The sequence below is a fragment of the Lactuca virosa genome, chromosome 4 (assembly GCF_052849685.1).
Source record: "Lactuca virosa cultivar CGN04683 chromosome 4, Lactuca_virosa_CGN04683_v6, whole genome shotgun sequence".
Lineage (NCBI taxonomy): Eukaryota > Viridiplantae > Streptophyta > Magnoliopsida > Asterales > Asteraceae > Lactuca > Lactuca virosa.
This window is the reverse complement of record NC_136429.1, coordinates 11845841-11871795: the sequence shown is the minus strand read 5'-3', so window position 1 is coordinate 11871795 and position 25955 is coordinate 11845841. Positions and strand designations below refer to the sequence as shown.

Sequence of the window (25955 nt, the reverse complement as noted above, 5' to 3'; positions counted from 1 at the left end):
TTACCATTTTATTCGTGAAAAGGTCTTGGAAGGAGAGATTGGCCTTTAATATGTACAATGTACAGACCTCATAACAAGTTGCAAACTCTTTTACTAAAGGACTGCCAAGCAAGAAAATTGTAGAGTTATGCACTCAAATGAAGATGATTGAAGCAAGTGTTGAGAGAGAGTATTAAAATCCAACACCAAAGTGTGCTTGACTATGTTCTGCATGTGTCTATCTTTTAATATATGTTAAGTTTACTTTATTTACTTTCCCAGAAAAGTCTTTCGACTTAGTCATTTTAGGTAGTGGGTTGTCCACTTGTCCTCCCTAACTTTAGGCATGTTAGTGGAGCAGTTTCTTTTTGGTTTTCCTGTCATTTTCTTTTTCGTGTAAGCCTTCTTAGGCATCTAGTTTTTGTCTTTTTTTCATTAATCAAGTAATACATAACCTTTGTGTAAGGTGCTCTGTGTGTTTTATTTTTTGTAAATACTCACTAAAGTTAACATGAAGTTGAAGGTAAGTTTTCGAGTTTTATGTTTTTAAATTTTGAGATATATGTATTTATTGTTGCTTTGAAACTTGCACCTTGCAAAGTCGATACTAAAGTGGGATTGATAGTGAATACCCGAACCCGATACCGTGTAGTTGTGAACCCTATAGTAGTTCGATAGGTGATTTTCATTCTTGGCCATATTCGGTTGCAGTATTTTGCGGATGGATACCAATTAGGTCCGGTTTCGGTATCAAACTCACCCCTAGTAACATTATGTTTAGATTAGTTCTAGAATAGTATTTTAATGTAACGCTAGTTGTAATGTTTTAAATAGATTTATTTACGTGAGTTTTCTTTTCTTTGATGGTTATAGTGTGCTTGAAAAACTAAGGTGTCTGTCTTAATACATTCTCTTTGTTCTGAAACTGTTACTAATAAAATTGTTTGGTTTCACTTTCACGGTATTTTGTGATGATTAATTGTTTGATTCATAATTTGGGACCAAGATTAAGAAACCATAAAGTTTCCAACAAGACTTGACCAAGTCCAATGGCCACAATTAGGGATGAGAATTTGACCCGAAAACCCGAACCGAACCGAAAACCGAACCGAATTAGACCCGAATAAGCAATTCGATTCGGTTTTCGGGTATCTATATAAGGCTTATTCGGTTTTCGGGTTACCCGAATAAGGGCTTATTCTGTCCAAAAGGACCGAACCGAATATGAAAAGTCACATTTTTTTCCTAACACGATTGCTTATTCGGTCTTCTTTTCTATCGATTGTTACCCAACAAAACCCACGTAATAGACCAAAAAAAATAACGAAATCGAATTCGATAATCTGTATTACACCAAATCGACAGTAGCGAATTACACCAAAGCTTTAGAAGAGACGATAAAGAACGGAGATGGAAAGGGAAAACAACCAATTAATATTCCCGAATTGTTAATTCGTGTTTGAAAAATGTTATTTTGGGTATAGATAAAAACTTAAGATTCATATTTTAATTTGGATGTGGAATGTTTAATGTTTAACTTATATACTTATAGATAGATTTTTGGGTGTTTTGGATGTTTAATTTTTAGTGTTTAATTTGTTTCTTTAAAAGATTTGTTATGAAATCATAAGCTAGAAAATTGATACAAAATACAATATTTATAATCACATTGTAAATGTTATTTGGGTTATTCGGCTCCTTAATCATCTTGTACATGTTATTTGGGTTATTCGGGCCGGAGCCGAACCGGATAATACCCGAACCGAACCGAACCGAACCCGTATTGCTTATTTGGTTCGGTTTTCGGTTCATACAATTACCCTTATTCGGTTTTCGGTTTATTCGGGTTCGGGTCGGTTCCGACCCGAATAACATCCCTAGCCACAATGTTTCCAACACGATTAGATTTGACCAAAAGTCGACAGACATTACCACTTGACCCAAAGCCATGAGCCTAAATCATAATGACCTTTGATTTGAAAGATAACCAATCAGCTTCTCTCTACTCTTACTAGGATCAAATTACGCTTGAATCAAACCATAATACTATAACTTTTATCATTTATTGCAACAGAACTTGCCATTTTATTTTTATATATATAGGAAGTTACATAAAATGCCAAAATAAAATAACAAATGTAATTTTTACATTAAATAAAAAAGTGGTGGGGTGGTTTATTACATATTTACACTAGAAGATTGTTAACAAATAATACATACTACCTAATCTATTTATTTTTTACATTTAACCAAATAATTAATACAAAAACTTACAAAACACCTTTGAACTCTAAAGTTGTATTGTGCATTAAAATAAGGAATACGAATACACTTTGGGCTACTTTCCTGTTTCGTTTCCTTTTTAACTGAAATTATTTATTTATGATATGACATTATTTCACATAACATAACAAGACTGAATCCATGGGACAAAAAATAAAATTTCAAAATTTTGTCTTGTGTATGAAATGTTTGGCATCCTTTATATGTTAAGATAAACAAGTAATTTATCGTAGAGCATGAAGACATAGTAGGAAGAATTTAGAATAGAATTATTCAAAAGACACATACATGGTGTATGATTAAAGAAAAGAAAAAAGAAATGTTATAGAAAGAAATGTACTAAGGCTATAACAAGAGTGAATGGAAGGAAGTACCACATTGAGATTGAGAAGTGAAGAAGATGGAAGATTCAAGAGGAAGCCTTGGATCTTCCAGGAAGAGAGAGAGAAATGCCAGTGTCGAGTTTCTTGATCTCAAAAATGAGCATCCTCCACATCTTTAGAACAAACATTTCAGCTTCATCATCCAAGATTGACTGAAGCCGATCCAACATTTCATTAGCTGTCACATGTTCTTGAGTGCTTGACACAATGTAATCCACCAGTGTCGTTTCCTCTTCCCCCAGAAACTCTGTTATCTTCTTTGAAATCCATGGCCTCATCCTTTCATGCACTCCATTCTGCAATCAATCAATTGTTTAGCAATAATCAATCAATAGTAATTAAAGAGTATACTGACCGACCTTATCATAAGTTCCCCAATTAATCGGATATGAGAACAATTCATCCTTGGTTTTTGGAATTGTATCAATCAACTGTTTAGCATCCAGAAGCTTCTTATTATCCGGTGTCTTTGCTTTCTCCTCATGATTCCGATCCCTATGATGATGGGATCGTCTGCTCCGTTCCCTTTCGGAATCAGGTCTCTCATCTTTGGAATTGGTGTTTCCAATCCGTTTTGCAAATTCAGCTGCTGCAGCTAAATTAGGAGAAGGTGCAAGAGGCGTAGTGTCTCTCACAGCCTGCAGTTCCTCTGTTGAGTAATCAATAGGAACCAAAGGCCGCATCTTTTTGTCCTTTTCTGCATCCTCATCTTCCTCTTCATGGAAGAGTGATGGGACAGCTGTCCTTTTTCCTGACCCCACAAGACCAAACCCTAGTTTTTTCGTCTGGACACTGTTGCTGTTGCTGTTGCTTTGCCTTGTTTCTGAATCCTCACCATCCCCATTCTGTGTAATCCTGTTACCTGTTACATGCTCAAAATAAAATTCTCTGAATATGCGAGTAAATGACCATTTTACCCTTCTACTCACAAAACAATAGTGATACTATCTTAAACAAACAGGAAAAGGAAACGTCTTTAATGCATAGAGTGACACATACACTATGACATGCTAAAGAAAGTGAATGAACTGTCTGAATGTGAGTAAAAGACCAATTTACCCTTCTATTCACAAAATCATAGTGCACTACTGTTTTAACAGGAAAATGCAATGCCTGATATCATAAAGTGACACTCTCCTCACTTACCCAATACATCATACTAAAGAAAGTGAATGACCATTTTACCCTTGTATCTGCAAAACTACTAAATCTAATAGAAACATGGGTAGAACGGGAAAATGCAACATCTTAATGCATAGAGTGAGTGACACCCATTACGACATGCTAAAGAAAGTAAATGAACTGTCTGAATGTGAGTAAATGACCATTTTACCCTTGCATTCACAAATCAATAGTGCTACTATTAGCTACATGATGCTAAATGTATTCAAGTAAAAAAGAAACGAGCCTTCAGTCAACTTACCAATCTCGTTTCCATGTGGCATGTCAGCAGCATTAGCCTGGTCAACAACAGTAGTCTTACTTCTGATTCCCAACAAGCTTCCATCAATCAACATAGCATTTTCAGTCCCATTATTGGTGTTATGAGATAAAAGCTCTAAAGCATGTTTTTGTTGTTCTTTCTGCAGTTCCCTTTCCTCTTCGGCTTTCCTTTTAGCCTCAGCAATCTCTTCCTCCTCTTTAATTCTATCATCCATGTCTTCTTCCTTCTCCCTTAACCTCCTTTTTCTTTCTTCTCTATCCTCTCCACTACTTCTATATTTCCTCTTTTTGTTATACCCATCATCGTTTTCTTGATCCAAAATCTCATATTTCCTATCTTGTTCCCTATCTTTTTCCCTTTCTCTCTCCTGTTTGCGTGTCCTTTCTTTCTCCTTTTCCCTGTTTTCCCACTCTTTCAAACGTGCTCTGTATCTGCGTTCATCTTCACGTATTTTGTATTCCCTTTCCCTCTCTCTTTTAGCCCTATCTTGCTCTCTTTCCCTTTCATATCTTTCCAATTCCCTTTCCTTTTCACGTTTCAGGTCTCTCTCACGTTCTCTGCTTCTTCTACTGCTTCTGTCAGGTGAACTTGTTTCAGGTCTCTCATTGCTTTTGCTCCTCATTTCTTCATCGTTTCTATCTTCTGCTGCATATGCAAGTCAAATAGTCAACCAATTAAGTCATTCTGTCCAGATTAAGTAAAAAAGAAACATCCCCTTAGCTATTTACCGTTTCTTGTTGTATCCACATCTGAATGTTCAGGGGTTGAATTTGGAACAACATCAGGAGCAGCTTGTGGGGGTGGAGGTGGTGGTGGTAAAGGTTTATTCTTTATCCTCTCTTCTATCATTCCTGTAAGCTTTTCACTAGCTTCTCTGTCTGCTTCCTTATCTTCATTACTCACAAGGCCAAAAGTCGCATACTCCTCAGTTTCTTTCTTTCCTTCATTCTTATCATCTTCCTTTTTAGATTCATCCTTTGGAGGGTCCTTTTTCTCAAATCCTGATGCATTTCCTTCCTCTTTACCACCACCTTCAGTATTCTTCAAGTTCTCTTTTTTCTTCTCAACATAACTCTTGAGATACTCTTTAGTTGCATTATCAAAATTCAACTGTAAATTCAAAATCAAGAAACATGTATAGAGATCAGATAGAGCATGATTTACATGAATATACACGAAGAAGAAAGATAGAGAATGCTGAAACCATACCATGAGCTCCTGACCATCAATACTTAATTTACTCAGAAGCCTTAAAGCACGAAGAACTCCTTCAACATTTCCAAATTCACAAAAACCAAAGCCCTTCAAAGCCCCAGTAGTGGGATCTGGTACACGTTTCCAACTTTTAACAGGCCCACAGAGCTTCAAAAGACATATAAATGTGTAATAAGTCCATGAACATTGGGCAATAAGATCTGTTTCCAGTAAAGATGTGAGAATAAACTTACCTGCAAAAGGGAGAGCATGAACTCATTGTCCACCGATGATGCTATCTTGCCAACATAAACTGTGGTCATTGGCTTTTCAGCTGGAGTTATTGTATTGATGGGTGGCCTAATGATTGTAGGGACCACTGGACCCCGCAAAGCCATCATTGGTGGGCGTGCTAATGATGGAATGACTCCCACTGCTCCAAGTGGCCTTTGAGGATATGCCGGTCGCAGCATTTGTGGATATGGAGATGCATAACGGAGAATCCCTGCAAAAATAAGACAAAAATACTATGCAAACTTGTTAGAGAAGGTTCACCGAATGAATATTGAAATCTTCTGTTCAACATTTTAAACAAAATTAAGTCAGGTTCTTAACAAGATCAAATCAACATTGTTTACCCAAATACTAAAAGCAATTAGAGATGGCAGCATAGGCACACCAGCTGAACAGATAACCTGAATGAAAATAAGGACAAGAATATGGAATTCATAGATCATGGGATGTACGAAGCAGCTTACCTCATGCATCCTGAAAAGTAGTGGCCTTGTCAAAATATTCCATGCACCAATCATGAAGAATTGAATTTAGTAACAAGAGACTTCCAAAGTCTCACAGATAACAACATGACACTCTAATTTGTGTTCCAACATTTTTTATATCTTGAACTATTATAGTAACAGCAAAGAATAGAAACCAAATAGTGTAGTTGAAAGGATTGTGATACCTTGGCATGTAAAGGGCAAGAAGCACTCAGTTGCTAGCATGTTCTGCTGCCGACAAATCACGATTCAAGAACCCATTAAAGGGAAAGTAGACTAAGATAAAAGCCTACTAAAAATGAACATGGCACAAATTGTTTAGCATGACATGACGTTCAATTTCTAGAACTCAAAGGGTCATTTTGGATCATAAAAAGTATATTCTTTCCACTAATGTTTGTCTATGTAAAGGAGAATGAAGGAAGCTAGGCAAAATGTTTTCATACCAAAAAAGTTGTGGGAGTAATGGTCTCTAAGGAACTGCGATATGGATGAGAGCCGTCCAACCTTTCTCACCATGACATCAATCAATAGACACACTGTACGAGAAAACATTTTGTCATCGGTACTCCCTAAACCAACACTACTAACTCCTCCCAATTGCTCTCCACCAATTTTTTTCACTGTTATTCACACTTGTAAACTCTTTAATGGCTAAATCCACACATATATAAACAGATTCCTATAATGATTCGTATACATACAAGCAGAACAGATGTATCAAACAACCATGACCAAAATTCACAAGCTTTTCCACTTTGCAGCCAGATATCAACAGCAAGTCGATTATATATTCCAAAATAAAACAGGCACAAGCAATACAAATAAAAGATAAATGACCCACCTGGAGGATTCATTGTGCCTTGAGGAACAGCCATTTGATAACCATTAGGCATCGGCGCATACATCCTCATTGGTTGCTGGCCAGGCTGTCCATACTGTGGCGGCATCATTTGCGGAATCGAAGACATCGCGCCGCTTGCCTGCGAGGGCACCTGCATCATCACACCTGGCGGCTGAACCTGGACTTGGACCTGGCCTTGACCTTGAACCCCGTAGTTCTGGAAATTAGGGTTCGGTATTGGAGAAAACTGAGGGGTAGTTGGAAGAGGCAACGGCAGCGCTGCTGGCCTGTAAGACGGATGGAGAGTAGAGACGTGCGAAGGAGGCACAAAGGATTGGATCTGCGGCGGCGGCGCTATGTCTGTCGGATGCGATGGTGTTGGTTGTGAACTATTAAGGGTATGGTTAAGGTTTACTGTTACTACTGGGGCGTTGGTGGTTGTGGCGGGAGTTGCAGAAGGTGGTGCAGCCGACGAATTTGATAGATCCGAATTTGGTGGATTCGGATTATCAGGAGCGTGTTGTTGGGTGGGATTTGGTTGCTCTGTGGTTGTTTTCTCCGGAGAGTTTGTTGAAATCGCCATTGATTCTTACAAGAACAGATCGAAAGAGATCAAAGATGACGATGACAGAATTCGTGTCCTATTAAGATGCTCAATTTTTGGTGCCCTAGTTTTGATTTCAGTAAATTTCAATAAAACCACCAAGGTTGCCTATTTGGTCTATTTTAAATGCGACCAAATTGCAAAATAAAATTTGTTACATAAGGGTAAAGCAAGACGATATACATCTATAGTAACATAATGGTGACATGTTACTTATATTAACCGTGGTTGTACAATGAATATTATACTATGCAAACCGGTATGCAGTAATGCGGTTATTCTTTGGTATGTAGTGATGCGGTGACTTTTGTTGTGACTGTTATTTTCTCGCACTTTTTCTCTTCAACGGCTATAAACGGTATGCAGTGATGCGATGATTCTTCGATATGCAGTGATGCGGTGACTTTTGTTGTGACTGCTATTTTCCCGCACTTTATTTCTTTTTTTTTTTTTCCTCTTCAACGGCTATAAACGGTTAGTTTGGATTATTATTATTTTTTTCCTTTTAAATTTAACACTATAAATACTACACCTTTTACTCCTTATTCATGACTTTCTATCATTTTCTACTATTATTTCTAACCTCCTTTTACCAAAATGGATATAAAAATCCGCCCATCAATCTCACCATAAGATCATGTTGAAACAAATTGTATAGAAGTGCTTCAAAGACACCAGTGACATACACAAGATGATAAATAACTTCGAGTTATATAATTTGAATTTCAAAGCTCGTTTGCAATTCTAAAAAGAGAAATTGACAAAGAAAGAAAAGGCATGAGAGAAGAAGCAAAAAGCGCGAGAAGATAAGCAAAGACTGCATGAACAAAAAGAAAAAAAAATCGTGATATGAAATTTCTATCGCAAAGCGTCGATTATCTTTCGGGAGACGAACTCGTGATGGTTTTGAGGACAAAAAATGACATTATGAAAATATATTTCTATTTGAGTTTTCTATATTTTTTTAATCGATTGTTGTTTTTACTATGTAATGGTTTTTATTATTAAATTAATGAAATATTCTTCTTTTATTCTTTTAAATATTTACAAAAATATTAAATTATAATTTTATATATTTAATTAAAGAAGAAAAAAAGTAGTAGTGAGAAGTGGTCATTTCATATTAGGTTGTAGGGAGTAAGAAGAATGAGAACTCGACAAGGATGAGGTGGAGGCTAACATAGAGCTCGATAATGAGGGGAACACCGCCCCTTCACATTGACATGCCTCTTACTGAGTCTCTATCCTCTTGGCAAGATTTGGCTGATGTGGCTGTTGGTTTAGAAGGAGTTGGCGCTCGACAATGTCGACACAACTCCTCACAGCTTTAATGAGAAGTAGGGGAGCATCCAACGAAGTTGTGTAACTCGTTTCAAAATTTTTGGTTCTTATTCTTTTCCAAAAACATCTTTCCTCACAGCTTTAATGAGAACCACCTTCTTATTCTTTTCCAAAAACATATTTCCTCTAGCAATTTAATAAGAACTTTCAAATTTTGAAAAACTATTATTGTCGATCTTAAATATTTCCACCGTCATCTCGAAAACGTTTGTATCACTTTACCCGCTTTTCCATGGACCATTCAGGTTGTCGCACGTCCATTGAATTTTGTAACAGTTTTGTTCATTTCACGAAATTTGGCCGTCAACTGGTGTTTTGTTATGAAACCGCTCAGTACTTGCCATGACCCATTTCATTATGAAACTGCTCGGTAATCGTAGCAAAAAATTATCATTTGCTTGCATATTTACATGTTTTGGAATCTCGGAAATGTTGACCCATGATGCCGCTAACACTTTTTCTTCTTTTGGGGTCCGACAGTTTGAGAGCAGGTTGGGCTATGGCTTTCGGGTGACTCTGGTTGCATTTCCTGAACAAACTTGATTTACGACTTGGTTGGGGGGTTGGCTTCCTGGAACGTATACAGGAAGCGGGGAAAATTTTGAAATAAGGTTGGGCTAACAGGTTGCATAAAGTAATATTGTAGTACATTTTGACTGTAAAATTGTTGGGGTTGAGATTGGGTAAGGGTGAACAAATAGGAGCATCTAATTATGGTAGGTAAATGGACAAATTGAAAGCAAAAACATTTCGAATCGGTGTCGTTGAACCACTTCCATACGATTTGTTTCGACTGGATCTTGAGGTGAGATTGGTGGAAGGGTTATTTGGATTTATTTTGATAAATGAAGGCTTGAATAATAGTAGAAAATGGCACAAGGCTGTATGAAATAAGGAGTAAAAGGTGTTATATTTATAGTGGTAATTAAAAAAATAACTAGTTTTTAATAGACGTTGGGAGAGGAGAAACAAGAAAAAGACTCGGGAGTTTCATTTGCTACGAGGTCCTTCACCGCATCACTCAATGTAGTGTTCACACTACAAAAAATCGACCATTACCGGCGACAAAATCGTTGTTAAAATACTTTTTTTATTAATAAATCATATCTAAATTGGATACTTTTTTAAGAAAATTGACTAATCTAACCGCATATTAGTATATTTGTAAAAATAATAACCATATTTTTTAACTAACCACTCTCTCAAGAATGGGTATTTCGGAGCACACAAAACGAGTCAGCCCACTATTGTAGCCCAATGTTATATATATATATATATATATATATATATATATATATATATATATATATATATATATATATGGGGCCTCCCAAAAACCGGAATAAGCATTCTGGAAACATAATTCCTGAACCTGTTGCTACCGACATTTTGGACACATACTGTTAAGCTTATCTATCATGGATTCAACAAACAATGTGGGTTTTACTTTTTAATTTATTTGTATTTTAGTTTACAAACGGTTTTCTATATTTTGGGATGCGTAGAACAATTATGGAATACGAGAAACAAATCCGGAATATCTTAATTTTGTAGTTTTTTAGTTTTAGTCATATAATAACCATATAAGTACCTTAAATTGTGTTAGTACCATTCCTTAGAGAGGAAATAAGTCTATATTACCCATTACAAGTTATTCTGGAATGGTACTAACAATATAAAATGCGGAGAAGCAATTCAAAAGCGACTTTGTCGTACCCTGGAATTGACTTTGCCAGTTCTAAATGTACGGTGTCAGATTCCAGAGTCAAAACTCTAACTACAACCAAATACTCCGGAATGAATACTGCTTCTCCGGAATGCCCTATGGAGAAACTTGCCATTTTTTTAAAAGTTAAAGAGTTGGTTATTATTAATAAATTATTCGTTTATAAGAGTTAGATTACTTAATTTCCCATTTTATATTTATACTAAAAAGTTTATACTTTTACAAAATAATAATGATAATATTCTTATAGTTTTTATTTATAATAACAATAACAATGTATTTATATTTTTTTAAGCATATATAAAGTGGAACTTATAAATATTTTGAGGTTATCTATTTTTGCTATATTAATAAAGAGATATTACTGAGTTGCTATTATGTATATCAAATTCAAGTAATGTTATATTTATAGACGAAAAACAAAAATACATTATTCATATTGGTAGCAAAGTAAGTATTATTATTATTATTTTTTTGTTAGAATGTGACTTGAAATTTGATAACCCGACTCGGAATGAAGTTGAAAACTCGATTGAAGATTTCAAAGGAATAATTGTTTAGAGTAGGCTAAGGGTCGTTGACTTGAAGTTGTATGGACACGTTTAGTTCTTTTCGGATTTACATGTATATGATTTCAGTCCTATAATTGCTAGGGCTCACGGTTATAAGTATTCGTAACTAGAGATTTCAATGTATCACTTTGAAAACAGCTGGGTGATAGAAAAGTTCTTTGGTTTCTGTCCGTGTGTTACACCGACATAACCACGTCAATTCTCAGTGTCATTTTTATTGCTTTTCGCTTGGGTAACATCTTCACTTTGCCCTTCAATACTTTAATAAGAGATATATAGTTTTCATTTTAATTATGGTTAAACGTTAAAGAAAAATGAATTGCGTCAAATAACAATGTATGTACTTATTTTAACCGAGATAGGCAATGTAGTTATTTTTAACTCGCAATAACAATCGGCTTGCACTCTTTTTACCAATACAAACGATCTTTAAATTGAAATTATAAATATATATTATATGACACAGGTTGTTCTCATAACCTAGATAATATTATTCTCAGACTTATTCTACAGAAGCATCTCAAAACAATATGAACACATTAATTGTATTGGTCCAATACAAGATTTATACACATTTAACCCGACCTATTTATAGTAAATGAGTCGAAAGTATCCACCCTAGAATAGCAACAGCATAGTTGCATACTTGCATGGGTAAAGTGGTTGAATGGATGACGATATATGTCATACATAAAATGATGTTTTTTTCTAGTCTGAATAAACCGTCTGGTGTCTTAATTCATTCATTAAGCCAGGTTTTTTGGCTCAACTCATTATGTCCATTTTAAGTTAAAACAAATATGAAAAAACTAGAAACAACTTCAAATAACAGATTCACGATTAAAACGAATGTACCACAGTTAATGCATCATGTACAAGTTATACGGATGGCTCTAATGAGGGTTGAAACTTGGGAGGCACTTTAAGTAAAGGAGCTTGGAGATCAGCCGGGTTCCCTAACTGACCACATGCAGCCATCTGATCATCTCCTCTACTCGGCCTCATGAACACAGTCAAGCCACCCTCAGCCAAAATGTTTCTAAACTCAACCATCTTTTCATCTGCTGTGGGTTGGAAGTGGGACCCACTGTGCGGGTTGAATGTAATCAGATTAATCTTGCATGGAATCCCCTTCACAAGATCAATTATCCGCTTTGCATCATCAATGCTGCAAAATTAAATACAACAAACACCCAAACGTTCATTATTAAGTTTTGACTTAAACATATATTAAATATAATTTAACCTGTCATTGACTCCAGCAAGCATCACGTATTCAAATAAGACTTTGTATTTATGTTTGAACTGGAGCTCTTCACGAAGGGTGTCAAGAAGTAAGCTCAAATTGTACTTGCGATTAATGGGCATGATCCAGTTCCTCACCTAATCACATAATTAATTAATTAATATGGAAATAAAAACCGAGAGGTTTTTAATTAAAATATACTGTAGTAATTACTTCATCAGTTGTAGCATTCAGACTAACAGCTAATGCACATTTAGAGTGACGAAGAAAACGTTTGATTTGAGGCACAAGTCCACTTGTTGAAATGGTAACCTTGTTTGGGCTAAAATGAAGCCCTTGTTCATCAACCATTATATCTGCAGCTTTCATCACATTTTCAATGTTTTGAAGTGGTTCTCCCATTCCCTACAAAAGGAGATGTAAATTAATTCAAACTTTCAAATCAACATCTTACCCATTGCTATAATGGGTAAATTTTGTAAATCACAATAAATAATTTGAAATTACATTTGCTATTTCTTGCATTTTTCTCTTTCCTTTATTAGGACATTGAATATCAAACATTTTACCCAATCCTAGCGGTAAAAATTTATTTGTATTTGAATGACGATGTTACAAATAGAAAGAAATGAATGTAGGATGCGATAAATTATAATAAACAAACCAATAAAGCATACATACCATGAAAACAACATTTGAGATGGGACCCACTGTGCTAGTAAACAGTCTACGTGCAAATACAGCTTGTTCTACTATTTCCTCTGCAGTTAGATTTCTCCTTAAACCCATCCTGAAAAGCAGAAGAGATGCATCACGTTTCTTAATATATATGTATACAATAACAATGATTATAATAATAATAATAATAATAATAATAATAATAATAATAATAATAATAATAATAATAATATGAAGAAGAAGAAGAAATTACCTTCCAGTGAAACAGAATTGGCAATTCATTGCACATCCCACTTGACTTGAAACACACACTGTATTCCTTCCCTTATCACCATTAGGTATTATCACTGTCTCTATTATCAGTCCATCATCCAATGTAAACAAAATCTGAAACCTCCTGAGATTTTATAATCAATGAGAATACCCTAATATATGATTAGAGACAGAGTCAAGTAAGATTATGTGTACCTTTCTAGTGCCATCGGAGGCTGTGATGATATCTTTCACTTGTAATGCTTTCAATTTAGCATGTTTACTTATCATCTTCGTTAAGTCTTTGTTTAAACCTAGAAAAAAGTTGATAATAAAGTGATTCATGTTACTAAAGGAAGAACACCTTTAGTGATGAAGTTGAGATTTGAAGATGAACCTTCTAATTCCTCAAATGAATGTGCCCAAATACTCTTTGAATTGTTCCCGTAAAGCAGCTTCCATAGCATCAATGCCTGAGCAGGTCTATATCCTTGAGAAGTCACCCAATTCTGTTTAAATTTTCATGTATATAGAAATCATCACTTTCAAGAAGCACGCGGGATATGAACTCAAAAGCCCTAGATTACCAGCTTTTTGAAGAAAAAATAGTTAAGGAAAAGATAGATGTATACATACTTCGAATTCTTTGTATCTCATTCCTTTCAGAATAATCTTTTGGGAATCCTTAGAATTAATGCCACCATCTTCAGCTTATATAACAACCAAAATCAATACAAAAGAAGTGAAATATGTGTAAATAGATACAGACAATGTTATACAAAATTACCAGAAGAAGAGGAACATTGATGATGAACGGTTTGGGAAAACGGAGACGAAGAAGATTGAAGAGGAAGAGTTGCAGTTATTGAAATTGAACGGCGTGGGTAAAATATATGAGAAAAAAGTGATAACGTTGATTTGTAAGAACGTAGCGGAGCGAATAACGGTGAAATAGAAGACGAGGTTGTGGGGCGGAAAACGATGGAAGTGGTGGTTGTTGCCATCTTTACTCGCCTGATCCAGATACAGCAGCTCGACTCCATAAGAACTGTTAGGAAAATTCCAAACCTCATCGTATTCGTAGGTTTTGAAAGATTTCTGCCTCGCTAGGAAATATAGATAAATAATCTTTTGTAATCACAATTGCGTTTGTAGTCCAACGGTTAGGATAATTGCCTTCCAAGCAATAGACCCGGGTTCGACTCCCGGCAAACGCATATGTTTTTGCTCTCTTTTTTGTTGATATATTTTTCTAGCATTATTTGTTAACTTTGCCAAGTTTTTGCTCTCTTTTTTGTTGATATATTTTTCTATCATTATTTGTTAACTTTGCCAAGTTATGTAGTTCAATGACTCTATAAGTTAGATTTTCTCAAATTATACAGTAAAATGTTAGTTTGTACACATATTAATCTAACACTAGATAATTTTAATATATTTGTCAAACCATCTAGCTTGATTTAACAATTCTATCATGTATATTGTTTGAATAGACCTAATCATTGGTTACTTGGTTACTAGGTCAAGTCGTTTGGACATACAAACAATTTTTTTTATGCTGAGTACAAGAATTCATTATTATAATAACAATATTTTTATAAAGGAATTTAGGAAGTTGTAAACCCATTTTTTTTTTGTATTTAAACTCGTCACTTTATGCAAACGACACCCATGTTTCTTATTGTATCAAACAACATTTGATACAAAAATCAATTTACATCAATATTCAAGGGCTCTTCACCTTGATCCTCAACTTCCTTGCAATTTCAATTGCTTTAGGATTCACTAGGCTCTTGCTAGAATCACATTGTTCAATTTCCACCCATTTCACAACCTTCATTACAAGTGATTTATGAACTTTTATAAACTTTGATTCCCCCATACCCTTTTCCAAAGCTTTCTCCAAAAACTCCATGAACCAATTTCCAGCCTCTCTCTCAATCTGCTTTCCTAGTTTAATCATATCACTCAGACATGAATGCTTGTTTCCATTTTTTTTACATGTTCCCATTTTACCCTTTTGGTTAACATTTGATGATCTCGTGTGCTTTCCCAAGATTGTTGACTTCTGATTGGAGTTGTTCATGATATTGTTGACTTCTGTTGCTGATTTAATTGACACCATGTCGGCTATGGCTTGAACTATTTGGTTATGGAATTCAAGAAATTGATCAAAACAATCTGTTGGATCCTCGGGGTTAGCCAACTTGCTCAAAGTAGATAAGCTCCTATAAGAAATATACAAAATCATAAATTGATAAATAATTTTTTAGTATAAAATCATAAAAGTCGTACTTGAGAGACCAAACAATAGTTTCAGTGGCTGAGGCATTTCTAAGCGCTTGAAGGGCAATTTTCTGTGCTTTTTCTCGTTGTTGGATTGCTTCCTGATGCATCATTTTTCACAAAATAAGAAAAAAATAAATAAATAAAAAGAAAAAGTTAAATGAAAGAAATTGCTTTAACCTTTCCCAGTAAGCTAAGCTTTCGTGGCAGATTAAATAAAGAGGTCTCAGAAGATGAATGAGCATATGGAGACTTCACTTGTGAGTTTATATTTGTATTCAAGGATTCCTTAGTTTTTACACCAGAAATGGGAGAAGACACCACTTGTTTACTCTGTAAACTTCGGGGTGATGTGGCACTTTTCTTTTCCTATATTAAAGAAAAGAGCATATAAAGAACGGAACTTTTGAATAACAGCACATAAATCTTCTGATTTGGTTTCCAATGAATGTTCATATACAAAACAAGATTGTATAACTAACAAAGCTCTTGTTGTATTCATTTTGATTGCTTTAATAAACCTGCAACTGAAAAAAGTCAAAAACTTTAGAAAAGAGGGAAGATGTACCTACAGCTGAGTTGTAGGGACTTTTGTCACATATGCTACTCTTGCTGCTCCTTGGAACCTTCACCATAGATGAAGTAACACAGTTTTTCTTTACACTAGTCACAGGACTTTCAGTCAATTTAGACATTGATACCCTTCCATTTGAGCTTCTCTTCTCAGCTGATCTAGAGCTAATCACTGAAGACTTCACTTTTACAGGTGTACATTGATCAAACTTCAAAGGACATGGCTTTAACGCTATAGGTGATGCACAAACTCCATGTTCTCCCTTTGCCCAAGAACCCCTTCTAGAAGCAGACGATTTTGAATTCAGATGAAGATTTCCTTTTGGCTGATTCGTTTCCTGTTTTCCTTTCAAACCGATCAATGGTTCAGGCATTCCAACAAACGGGTGGCGTCCAGGAAGTGGTTTCACTCCTTTAGCTATAGGAACAGGGGAACCAGACTCCAATTTTTCAACATGAATGAACTGGCCAAGCTGCATTTTATTACTAAGAACAAGATCGTCTTTTTCTAAAGGTAATCTCGCGTAGATTGAATGAGATGAATCCGAAAGTTTTATGTAAAATCCATGTTTTGGCCAGAGATCTTTCTCATCAAGATCAGCTGGCATAATATCTAGAACTTGTAAAAGTGAACTCCTATGTTCACTTGTCGGCTTCACCCCTGAATTCATCCCATCCAGTAACTTCAATAAAACCCCCGGTATCAACGTTGCCATTAAAACAGGAAACAGGGGTTCTTCAAAAGAATCAAAGATTGAAATCAGGAAGCACAAACTAGTTCATGTCATCGATAATGGTTCAATTCCATCATATATTATCTGGGTACCAAAGATTTTAACAAGAAAAAACAGAAATCACAAGCTTTCAAAATTTAGAAATTGAATACTAAAAATTGGAAAAGATCGTGATCAAATTGAATTGGGTTTAAAAATGGGAGCGGATAAAGACGGGTAGGCAAACGGTCGTACCTTCGCTGTTGTGTCACGGTATTATTGATGGGTTCATAATTCATTATAGGCGGGCAGAGTATTCTCAACGACCAAGTTTGAACTTTGAAATGAAGTTTTTGTTATTGAATAATGAATATTGATACGCTCCGGAGAAGATGACGAAAGCCCCTGAAACTGCTCAACGAATTTGTTTGTTATTGGGGCCGAATAATACTTTATTTGTGCTTTTATATCGGGCCAAAATATGAAACATCTCAACAAATTTTATTATTTTTATTAATCTAATTTTTTATTATCTTTTAGTTGTGATATATTTATTGCACCGTTTAGAAAGTCAAATTTTGTTAACATGAAATCTGGATTTATTTCAGTGTACGCCACCACGTACCAGATGTTCTATCAAAGTTTATTTTATTTTTATATAAATTTATTATTATGTTTTGAGTTTTGACATTGTTATAATATTCTAATAACAAATTTTATAAATACAACACATAAAACGTTTTTCTAGATATTAGTGTTAAAAAGGTTTTTTAATGGCAGATTCGTTATTTATTGAAATAAACTTGCAACACTCATACAAAAATTAGTGTAAACTAGGTTTGCATCCCGCGCGATGCAGCGGTAGTTAGGGATGAGTATTTGGACCAGGAAACCGGCCGGAACCAGAACCAGATCCCGATGGAACCGGTCGGGCCGGGACTGAGAAAATATTCTTGTGAATTTTTGGAACCGGAACCGATAGAACCGGACCCGGTAGAATCTGCAAAAACCGAAAATGTATGTTGCTATTTCTTGATGACCGATTTTAACATTGAAGACACGACAATAACCGGTAGGAACTGAGAACCGGTAGAACCGGCGGTCCGGTTTGGTTCTTAATTTTGGCCGACTTCGGTTCCCGGGCCGGGTCAGTTCCTTTGCTCATCCATAGCGGTAGTGCATACGTTAACAAGTTAGTATTTTTGTATACATTCAAAGACGGTTATGTTTCTATAATATCAGTAGCAAGTAGCAACATGTAGTAAAGCTATAACATTTAAACATAAGAGATACATTGACAAAGCTAAAAAAAAAAAATAAGAAGTCGTTATGACCGGATGGAATATGCTACAAATCAAAATTAGAATGTAAAATAAAAAAGAAAAGAAATTGACTTATCAGGGTAATTAATTTTTTGATTTTTTCACATCTGGGTAACTGTTTTTTTACACATTTAGGTAACGAAATTTTTGAAAGTGTTCACATATGACCATTATGATCGGATATAACCTGCTACGGCCGGTCATAATGGTTATATGTGCACACTTCCAAAAAGTTTGTTACCTAAATGTATAAAAAAAATAATAATTATCCAAATATGAACAAACCGAAATGTTATTTAGTTTTCCCAAATTTCGGCTTATTATTACTTCAAAAACCGTATCTCCCAAAACCCAAAAATGGTAGTGGAATAAGGGTAACATCTCGAAAGCTATAAGCCCAACCAAGATTATTGGTCCACCGGTCTGGCCTTTTTGTTCTTTTCATATCTATCTAGTTGCTCGAATGGCCCAGGGTTGTCATGCATCAATTTACCCAAAACAAAACCATACTTATCCTCAAATTAAATAATTTTAATCTACCAATCTGCATAATGCATGAACCATTAATATATACCAGTGACAAATTCTATTTGTTTTCTTGCTATGGATGGGTTGTTGATATAAAAAAAGTTATTTAAGACAAGATACAAGATTAATACAATCAAATTGATACATAGCTAGGAAAAGAATGGGTCCCCTTCAGATCTATGATCTCTTCCTAGACATAGACGCATTAATATTACCATCGAACAAAGTCTCAATCAATGCCTCGATGTCTTCTGGTTGATATTTGATGTACTTGTCTACGCTTTTCGCTGACTCAAAGTGGTGTCTATACCTCCCTACAAATGAGCGATAGGCAGGAATGACAACCGCCGATATGGATGCCCGGAGCTCAGACAGCAGTTGCGGCTCCCTGACCACCCATGTGCTCTGTGTCTTGTGTATCTCATCAAACATGGCGTTGAAGTTCTTGAACCTCTCGTTCAACGCCTGTTTATTCACTTTTCCGTTCACTTGTATCCCTTCTTGTGTAATGCATTGTAACAACCTTGTCCATGTTTCTCTCTGGTAACTCTTATGGTAATGCCGGACCTCCGATGACTTCCGGCGACACCAATTGTCGCCCATCAGTTTTTTAATCTCGTTTGACTCTCTTACTTTTGTTAATATGTATCTACCATTGTTCATTAGGAAAAAGAAGCGTAACGAAGGGTCTTTGTATAGTGTTGATTTCAATGCCAGGTTACCGTCTAGAACGGCGATCACCGACGCTACTTGTGCCGCCAGCGGCGACTTCTCCATGTCTTCCGACGTCGCCGACGGTTGAATGAGTTTTGCGTTTTGGAAGATCTGTTCTAAACAATTTCCATACGCACACGCCAATTTCAAGTAGTTTAAGACGTAGCTTGACAGAGGGTGTATTGCACCTCCCGGCACCGGAGTTTTCGCGGGGTCGTTTCGAATGGAGTTTTCTAATTCACCAAGCATGTTCACCGCTGCGTCGCCGATTCGGTCGTTGGAAGATGATATTTCCGTATTCAGATCATTACGTGATTGTGAATCTGACAAGAATCCGTCGTCGTTGTCGTTGATTATTATCGCTTCACGAAGACCGGAAAGCGCCTCATACATATCAAGGAATCTGAACAGCTTCTCCACCGACGCCTTCGTTTTGGCAACTGCTCTCGCGTAATCAAGTAACGACGTGATGAGGCTATGAACCAGATTGATGAATAGACCTCTGAAAACGGAAACGTTGTCGGCAAAAACCGTCTCGCCTAACTTCCGTTCAGCGGGAATTAGGATGTCGGAACATTGCTTTATGATGTTGATCCATCGTGCCACGTCTGGTTCAAGCAATTCCCAGCTGTTTAATCTCGAAACATCTTCTGCGTTAAGCTTTTCGAAGTCGTTCTTTTTGAGTTGCTCATACAATGCATTTCCACGCGCCATGCTATAAACATGTGAACATTCGTTTTTGTAACCACTGGAAATCATGGTTGTTACGATTTTGGTAATCCTAATTATCTTCTCCTCTGAGAAACCTGGAAAATCATCATCCTCGTCCTTACTGGCTGTGGTGGTGGAATTGGAATTGGAATTGGAATTGGAATTGGAACGCTCTGGTTTGAAGGAAAAGTGCCTTGAAGAAGAAGTCATCATCTTCAAGCTCGGTTCCGGAGGAAGCTTTGCCTTTGAATGCTGTAGAAACGAACGAAGCTCTTCTTCCATGAACATGATAATTCGATGCAGAAGCTTGTTGATTCTATCAAGCATAACCATTGATGTGTTTGGAAATTCGCCTAACGCAGTTTTCAATTTACATAACAGCCTAACAGATTCATACAAAAACGGGTCTTCATCGGTCACCTCACCGTTCCTACCCGGGCGTCTGGTTGATTTTCTGGTTTTGGACTTGATGATTAAGGAGAAGGTGTCTATGATGTCCGGCTCCAGCGGGGTGGTCTTGTCCTCGGCCGTGCATAATTCATCGGTGAAACGTTCAATTTCGAGCAAGATTTGATCATGATCGACGTCAGGTATAGCTTCATCCAGGTCGTCGTTAGAATCGGAAAGTTGTGCATTAATATTATCAGGCACAGGGACAGGGGAGGATTTGCGAGGTAAAAATGGAGAAGAAAAGGACGATCGGGGACTATCCGTGGTGGTGGTAGTTTTCCAACGCCTTCCGATGAAGCTGCCTGATTTGCCATGTCTGTCCATGGATGAATTGGTTCTTGTGCAGAATGAATATTGAAATGGAGAAAGGAGGAGGGAAAGGGAAGGGGATTATGGTTGGTTTAGATTGTTTGACTTTGACCCGATTAATAAGCTTTTACTTACATGACTCCATGGACACCTTTTGCTTTGCTTTGCAATTTTATTAACAAATTATGTTATATATTTCATATGGACACCCGATATATTTTCAGATGTAACAGATGGATCAGTTCAAACAACACAAAAACTGTAATAACCTTTACAGATTCCATATTGTTATCTTGACAAAAAAAAAAATTGTTAAAAAAGGAAACCAAATTTATAGACGGTGATTTGGTAGTTATTGAAAAAAAAAAAACATTTTCTATAAATAATAATCATAACGGATATGAGTTATCATTTATCAAAGGGATTGTACTCTTTAAAGTTGTGAGAAATAAGATCAGAAGTTAAAAAACTGGGAAAAGAAATAAAAACAATAATCAAATCTTTGGAGTTTCCCAATAGATCGAAGCCGCTGCCGCCTCCTCCTTCTACCCATCTCCTGCCGTCGTATGCTCGTATCCCTCTTTCTATTTGTTTTGAGCTCGTAATACATTAAAAATATTTATATATTACTTGATAATTTTAATAATAACAAAGAACTAGATATTGATTTAAATATACGTAATCAAAATCAAAATGATGTCAATTTGACAACGTGGTCGATCAATTGGTAAAATGGCTTATAAGGCTGGACGGAGTGGGAGCGAGAAAGGGGTGAGGGAAGCTTCCCTCACTCTTGAACACCACTCCTTGGGTGAGGGAAACATCACGCGGGAAAGAGGTGGGGGGAGGGAGTGCCGCACTCTCTCTCTTCATGCTATTGGACAATTTTTTTTTCTTTTTTCTTTTTATCCTTTTTAATATTTATAAAATTATATACCTATAAAAAAATATATTAAAATTCATGGTTTTTAATTCCCTACAAAATGAGTATACTATATGTATGAAATATATTTTTTTTAAAATATAAAAAAATACTGAGGGAAGCTTCCCACCCATTCCTTGGGTTTTAGGCGAGGAAAAGAAAAGTGATGGAAAGAGTGGTGTGGCCCACAAAAAGTGAGAGAAACATCCCTCCCACACCCTCCGGTCTAAGAGGTAACAATGTTTTTTTTTTTAGTGAACAAATGTTTTAGAGAACTTACACTTTGATAATATAGTTCGAGGACAATACGTTTTTTTTTTTTAACTTTCCAAATATTTTTAATACTCATTTATCACATTAACTCTAATAATAATTCTATTTGACCTATATGAATGAAATTGATTTTGCATATAGATATGTTACTTAAAATGAATTTTTTATTTTCAAAAATATAAAATAGTAAGCATAACAAAAAGACAAAATTGCAAGAATGGTCCCTGTGTTTATGTCGAAATTGCCACTTTGGGTCAAACAGGTTTGGACTAGCACTTATGGTCCAAAAGTTTTCATTTTCTTGCCACTTTGGTCCACTTTACTTTAAACTTTATTGTAATGACGATTTTGCCCTTGGATTTTGTTTTTTCAGTTTTTTATTTATTTAAATACTTTTATAATTAAAATAAAAATAAAAAATACACATCTCTCTCTCTCTCTCTCTCTCTCTCTCTTTCTCTCTCTCTCTCGTAGACATCATTCTCCTGCACCATCACCCACTCATGAACACTAAATTGTGAAGATTAACTCCAAATTCTTCCCCACTGACTATCGGTTTATGGATAAGCTGAAAGGGTTAATGGAGAGCAAACTAAACCAAAATCAATTACAAAACTCAAACCAGTTTCCAAAAAATCAAAGTGGTGGCTCCGATGAAATCTAAGGAAGGAAGAAGTGGGAACAAGATCAGGAACCAGATTGGAGTTTGCATTTGTTGGTGGTTAACGATTCGATATTGGAGAAGTGGGAAATTAAACATGTTTTCATCTTCACCACCACCCGAATCAATTTTTATGTGTGACACTCGAACCCAAAAATCATTTTTTTGGATCTGATGAACTGACCTTCACCACAATCTAAATTGATTTTTATGTGTGAAACTCGAACCAAAACAAACAACAAGATCCGGATTCCAAACAGAAGGGAGGGAGGGATCTTGAGAGGAGATGAAATCGACTTTGATGATCTTTTTCCCCAATCCAGAACTAAGTGTGTATGTCAATTTCCAGATCTTCCTCTGTCATCATCAATTTACAGAAGATCTGAATCCGATTGCTCCGATCACCTCCATTAATGTCGTCTGTGTCTCCTTCTTTCCTTCTTCAAACTCAATTGCAGGTCACACTTAAGAGGACGAATAAAGTGACCCTTTATTTTTTTTCCTTTTTTTGTTCGATCGCAGGCGACAATTCTCTGTTCAATCACAACCCCTAATTCTTCAACCTTCTTCTTTCTTAATATTTTTTGAGTTGCATTTTGATCAGAAGAGAAATGGAAGAACAAGGAAGATGGGGATGATGGGTTCTCGATGGTGATGATTTTTCGTGGCGGTTGAAGATGAATATGATGGTGATTGTGAGAAGGCTTGATTTTTCTGGGCACAATTGGTATTTTTGGTGGTTTGGCGGTGGTGACCGAAGGATCTACTTTGATAGAGATGGGAGGGGAGTATCGGGCGTTCTTCATGTTCTTAAAGGTGGATATGTGTGCTTGTGTGTGAAATGAGAGAGAGAGAGAGAGAGAGAGAAAGAGATGTGTATTTTTAGATTTTTATTTTAATTATAAAATTATTTAAATAAATAAATAACTGAAAAAACAAAATCCAAGGGCAAAATCGTCATTACAAAAAAGTTTAAAGTAAAGTGGACCAAAGTGGCAAGAAAATGAAAACCTTTGGACCATAAGTGCTAGTCCAAACCTGTTTGGCCCAAAGTGGCAATTTCGACCTAACTACAGGACCATTCTTGCAATTTTGTCTAACAAAAACTTGTCAAAAGCCAAATAAGATCATAATAATATGTGGGCCCAATGATTATCACCTCTGTAAAATACTCTCAATTGAGTGTTATGTTCTTAAACTTGTTAGACCAAAGGAAGTGGTTATGGTTTCCCCTTTTGGTTTGCCATGGTAGCACTGGATAACACCGTTCATATCATGCGGTCTTCACTGCGGTTTGGTCGTATGCATCTAAATTTGGCTGCATCTCTCTCCTCTCTCCTCACTCTCTTCTCCTACCATCTCTTCTCTGTCTTGCTCTTCTTCCTTTCTTCTCCACCATTCCCACCCATGGTTTTACCACACCCAATCCTATCCTATGTGGAATTAAGGTGGAGTATCATCCGACCTTAAACTTCATTAAGTACACAACATTTTCATATATTAACTAACCATTTTCGAATTTCACAAAATCTTGGAGTGAACCCTTCTTTAAAATAAAGATTAATACATATAGTTTCTCTAGTTATTTTTAGTAATTAACTATGATTTACTCGTCGCGCGGCGGCAGTAATGAATTTAAGAAGAGAAATACTTTCGGTTACAATAGAAAATTAAGAGGGCTTAAGTTGTCAAACCACAAAAGTTAGAGATCATTGCATAGAAACTTGGGAGGAATTAAGTTGTCAAACCTTAAAAATAAGGACCAAAGTCATGCAAAGCAAAATGCACCAATTTTTGTTATTTATTCATGTTTAATATAAAACATAAGCACAAAAATGTAAAAAACTAATTACATCGAAACATAGACAAACTTGAATTACGTAGATAAAAAAACTCAAGTAATGTTTTTTTTAAATTAACAAACGAAATTTCTAAATTTAAGTTGAAATATTGATCACCTAGAATTTATACCGATACATATATAAAAATAAACACGTAATATTTTTTTTTTTAAGTTAACGAATTTGATAAAGTTCAAAGTCAAATGAGTCAAAGTGATATTTTACAAAATTAAGGGGTGATAAGTATAGGAAAATCAGATTATATACTACGGGGGTAAATACGAAAGTTTAGAAAACGGAGAAGGTAAAAGTGATGTTTTTAGAAAGTTCAAAGTTGAGGGGTAAAAAAGACATTTTAAAAAGTAAAGAGGTGGGAAAGTTTTATTTTACAAAGTAAAGGGGTAGAAAGTGTTGCTGGATAGAAAAATCGAATTGTATAAACTATTTAGGGGGGAGGGGGCGGTTGAAAACAAAAGTTTACAAAATGAAAGGGATGAAAGTGACCTATGTAGAAAGTTCAAGGTTGAAGTAAAACTGATATTTTACAAAGTATAGAGGTAGAAGTATCATTTTACAAAGTAGAATGGCTAAAAATGTCTATGGTAAAACTCCAATGACTTTAGTTTTAGTATATAGATAATATTGTAACTTCCTAAGAATTTGTTTTTTTTTACAAAACTGCAAAATTGGTCTATATTGTTTACAAAAAACTATAGATAGAGTCTAAAAAGTTTTCAATTTGCAATGAAGGTCAACAATCAATTTTTTTCTTGGTTTTAGTCCATGAAATAGTTGAAAGGACAATTTTACTTTTTTAATTTCTTTAACATATAATTTATTCTTTAATAATTAACAAATAAAAAATCGACCCCACACCCACCTACAATACCCCTTTCCCCCTCTCATTTACACACACATATAAAGAAAGCAAAAGTAAATGCCATCTTTATCATTAGGGTCTTCCTAATTTAGAACACACAAACACACATTCTGATGAACCTATGGATATTCAAGATGAACACACATTGAATTTGAATCCACAAATACACACACATGTTAGAGAAACTTGTAAACACATATGATGAACAAGGTCTGATTTTAGTGTTTTCAAGGTCTGATTTCAGGTTTTTAAGGGCTGATTTTAGAGAAACTTGTAAACCCAGATGATGAACACACATATCTTTGAACGTCTATTTCAAGGGGTTTCAAGGTCCGATTTTAGGGTTTTCAAGTCCGATTTTGAGGAAGAACACGATGCTTGATAGTTGGAGGGTCGTTTTAAATTCTCGAACCCAAAATCTCGATCGGTTGAAACCATTTCAATTTG

General features: G+C 35.6%; 3 protein-coding genes, 1 non-coding gene and 1 pseudogene across 10 annotated transcripts; 1 reads left to right on the top strand and 4 right to left on the bottom strand.

Moving 5' to 3' along the window:
• Positions 1-2507: 2507 nt before the first annotated feature.
• On the bottom strand, positions 2508-7602 carry LOC145169344 (splicing factor PWI domain-containing protein / RNA recognition motif (RRM)-containing protein). 6 transcript variants are annotated; one of them, XM_079087923.1, is made up of 8 exons: positions 6907-7602; positions 6509-6601; positions 5538-5788; positions 5299-5451; positions 4818-5199; positions 4069-4734; positions 3005-3507; positions 2508-2941 (listed from the first exon to the last, which is right to left on the bottom strand). In XM_079087923.1, the coding sequence occupies exons 1-8, from the start codon at positions 7487-7489 to the stop codon at positions 2672-2674; spliced, it is 2901 nt and encodes a 966-aa protein (XP_078944049.1). In that variant the 5' UTR covers positions 7490-7602; the 3' UTR covers positions 2508-2671. The 6 variants fall into 6 exon arrangements, with proteins under 6 accessions (XP_078944049.1, XP_078944050.1, XP_078944052.1 ...); XM_079087924.1 differs by having other exon boundaries at positions 4069-4731; XM_079087926.1 differs by adding an exon at positions 6248-6351 and having other exon boundaries at positions 6509-7532.
• Positions 7603-11950: 4348 nt separating this feature from the next.
• Positions 11951-14390, bottom strand: LOC145169342 (Radical SAM superfamily protein). 2 transcript variants are annotated; one of them, XM_079087920.1, is made up of 9 exons: positions 14113-14390; positions 13962-14035; positions 13723-13834; positions 13542-13639; positions 13327-13460; positions 13077-13185; positions 12609-12800; positions 12396-12532; positions 11951-12317 (listed from the first exon to the last, which is right to left on the bottom strand). In XM_079087920.1, the coding sequence occupies exons 1-9, from the start codon at positions 14366-14368 to the stop codon at positions 12029-12031; spliced, it is 1401 nt and encodes a 466-aa protein (XP_078944046.1). In that variant the 5' UTR covers positions 14369-14390; the 3' UTR covers positions 11951-12028. The 2 variants fall into 2 exon arrangements, with proteins under 2 accessions (XP_078944046.1, XP_078944047.1); XM_079087921.1 differs by having other exon boundaries at positions 13962-14029.
• An 80-nt stretch (positions 14391-14470) lies between these two features.
• Positions 14471-14542, top strand: TRNAG-UCC (transfer RNA glycine (anticodon UCC)). The gene has a single exon. It is a non-coding gene; the product is annotated as a tRNA-Gly (tRNA).
• A 398-nt stretch (positions 14543-14940) lies between these two features.
• Positions 14941-17312, bottom strand: LOC145169341 (protein CORTICAL MICROTUBULE DISORDERING 4-like). The gene is made up of 5 exons (XM_079087919.1): positions 17153-17312; positions 16184-17002; positions 15792-15980; positions 15621-15712; positions 14941-15553 (listed from the first exon to the last, which is right to left on the bottom strand). Exons 2-5 carry the CDS (start codon positions 16898-16900, stop codon positions 15052-15054), a joined length of 1500 nt encoding a protein of 499 aa, XP_078944045.1. The 5' UTR covers positions 16901-17002; positions 17153-17312; the 3' UTR covers positions 14941-15051.
• A 1526-nt stretch (positions 17313-18838) lies between these two features.
• LOC145109679 (exocyst complex component EXO70C1 pseudogene) lies at positions 18839-21032 on the bottom strand (annotated as a pseudogene).
• Between the last annotated feature and the right edge of the window lie 4923 nt (positions 21033-25955).

What these genes read in the sequence shown, in the direction of transcription:
- LOC145169341 (XM_079087919.1), bottom strand. Translation starts at nt 16,900, where the DNA reads ATGGCAACGTTGATACCGGGGGTTTTATTGAAGTTACTGGATGGGATG. An exon ending in AAAGTCCCTACAACTCAGCT is followed by an intron (nt 15,981 to 16,183) that starts GTAGGTACATCT and finishes TCTTTAATATAG; the next exon opens with GAAAAGAAAAGTGCCACATC. An exon ending in ACTATTGTTTGGTCTCTCAA is followed by an intron (nt 15,554 to 15,620) that starts GTACGACTTTTA and finishes TATTTCTTATAG; the next exon opens with GAGCTTATCTACTTTGAGCA.
- LOC145169342 (XM_079087920.1), bottom strand. Translation starts at nt 14,368, where the DNA reads ATGGAGTCGAGCTGCTGTATCTGGATCAGGCGAGTAAAGATGGCAACA. An exon ending in TGAGATACAAAGAATTCGAA is followed by an intron (nt 13,835 to 13,961) that starts GTATGTATACAT and finishes AAATTTAAACAG; the next exon opens with AATTGGGTGACTTCTCAAGG. An exon ending in TGAATGCTACAACTGATGAA is followed by an intron (nt 12,533 to 12,608) that starts GTAATTACTACA and finishes TTATGTGATTAG; the next exon opens with GTGAGGAACTGGATCATGCC.
- LOC145169344 (XM_079087923.1), bottom strand. Translation starts at nt 7,489, where the DNA reads ATGGCGATTTCAACAAACTCTCCGGAGAAAACAACCACAGAGCAACCA. An exon ending in TCATGCTCTCCCTTTTGCAG is followed by an intron (nt 5,452 to 5,537) that starts GTAAGTTTATTC and finishes TGTCTTTTGAAG; the next exon opens with CTCTGTGGGCCTGTTAAAAG. An exon ending in GCCACATGGAAACGAGATTG is followed by an intron (nt 3,508 to 4,068) that starts GTAAGTTGACTG and finishes AGCATGTAACAG; the next exon opens with GTAACAGGATTACACAGAAT.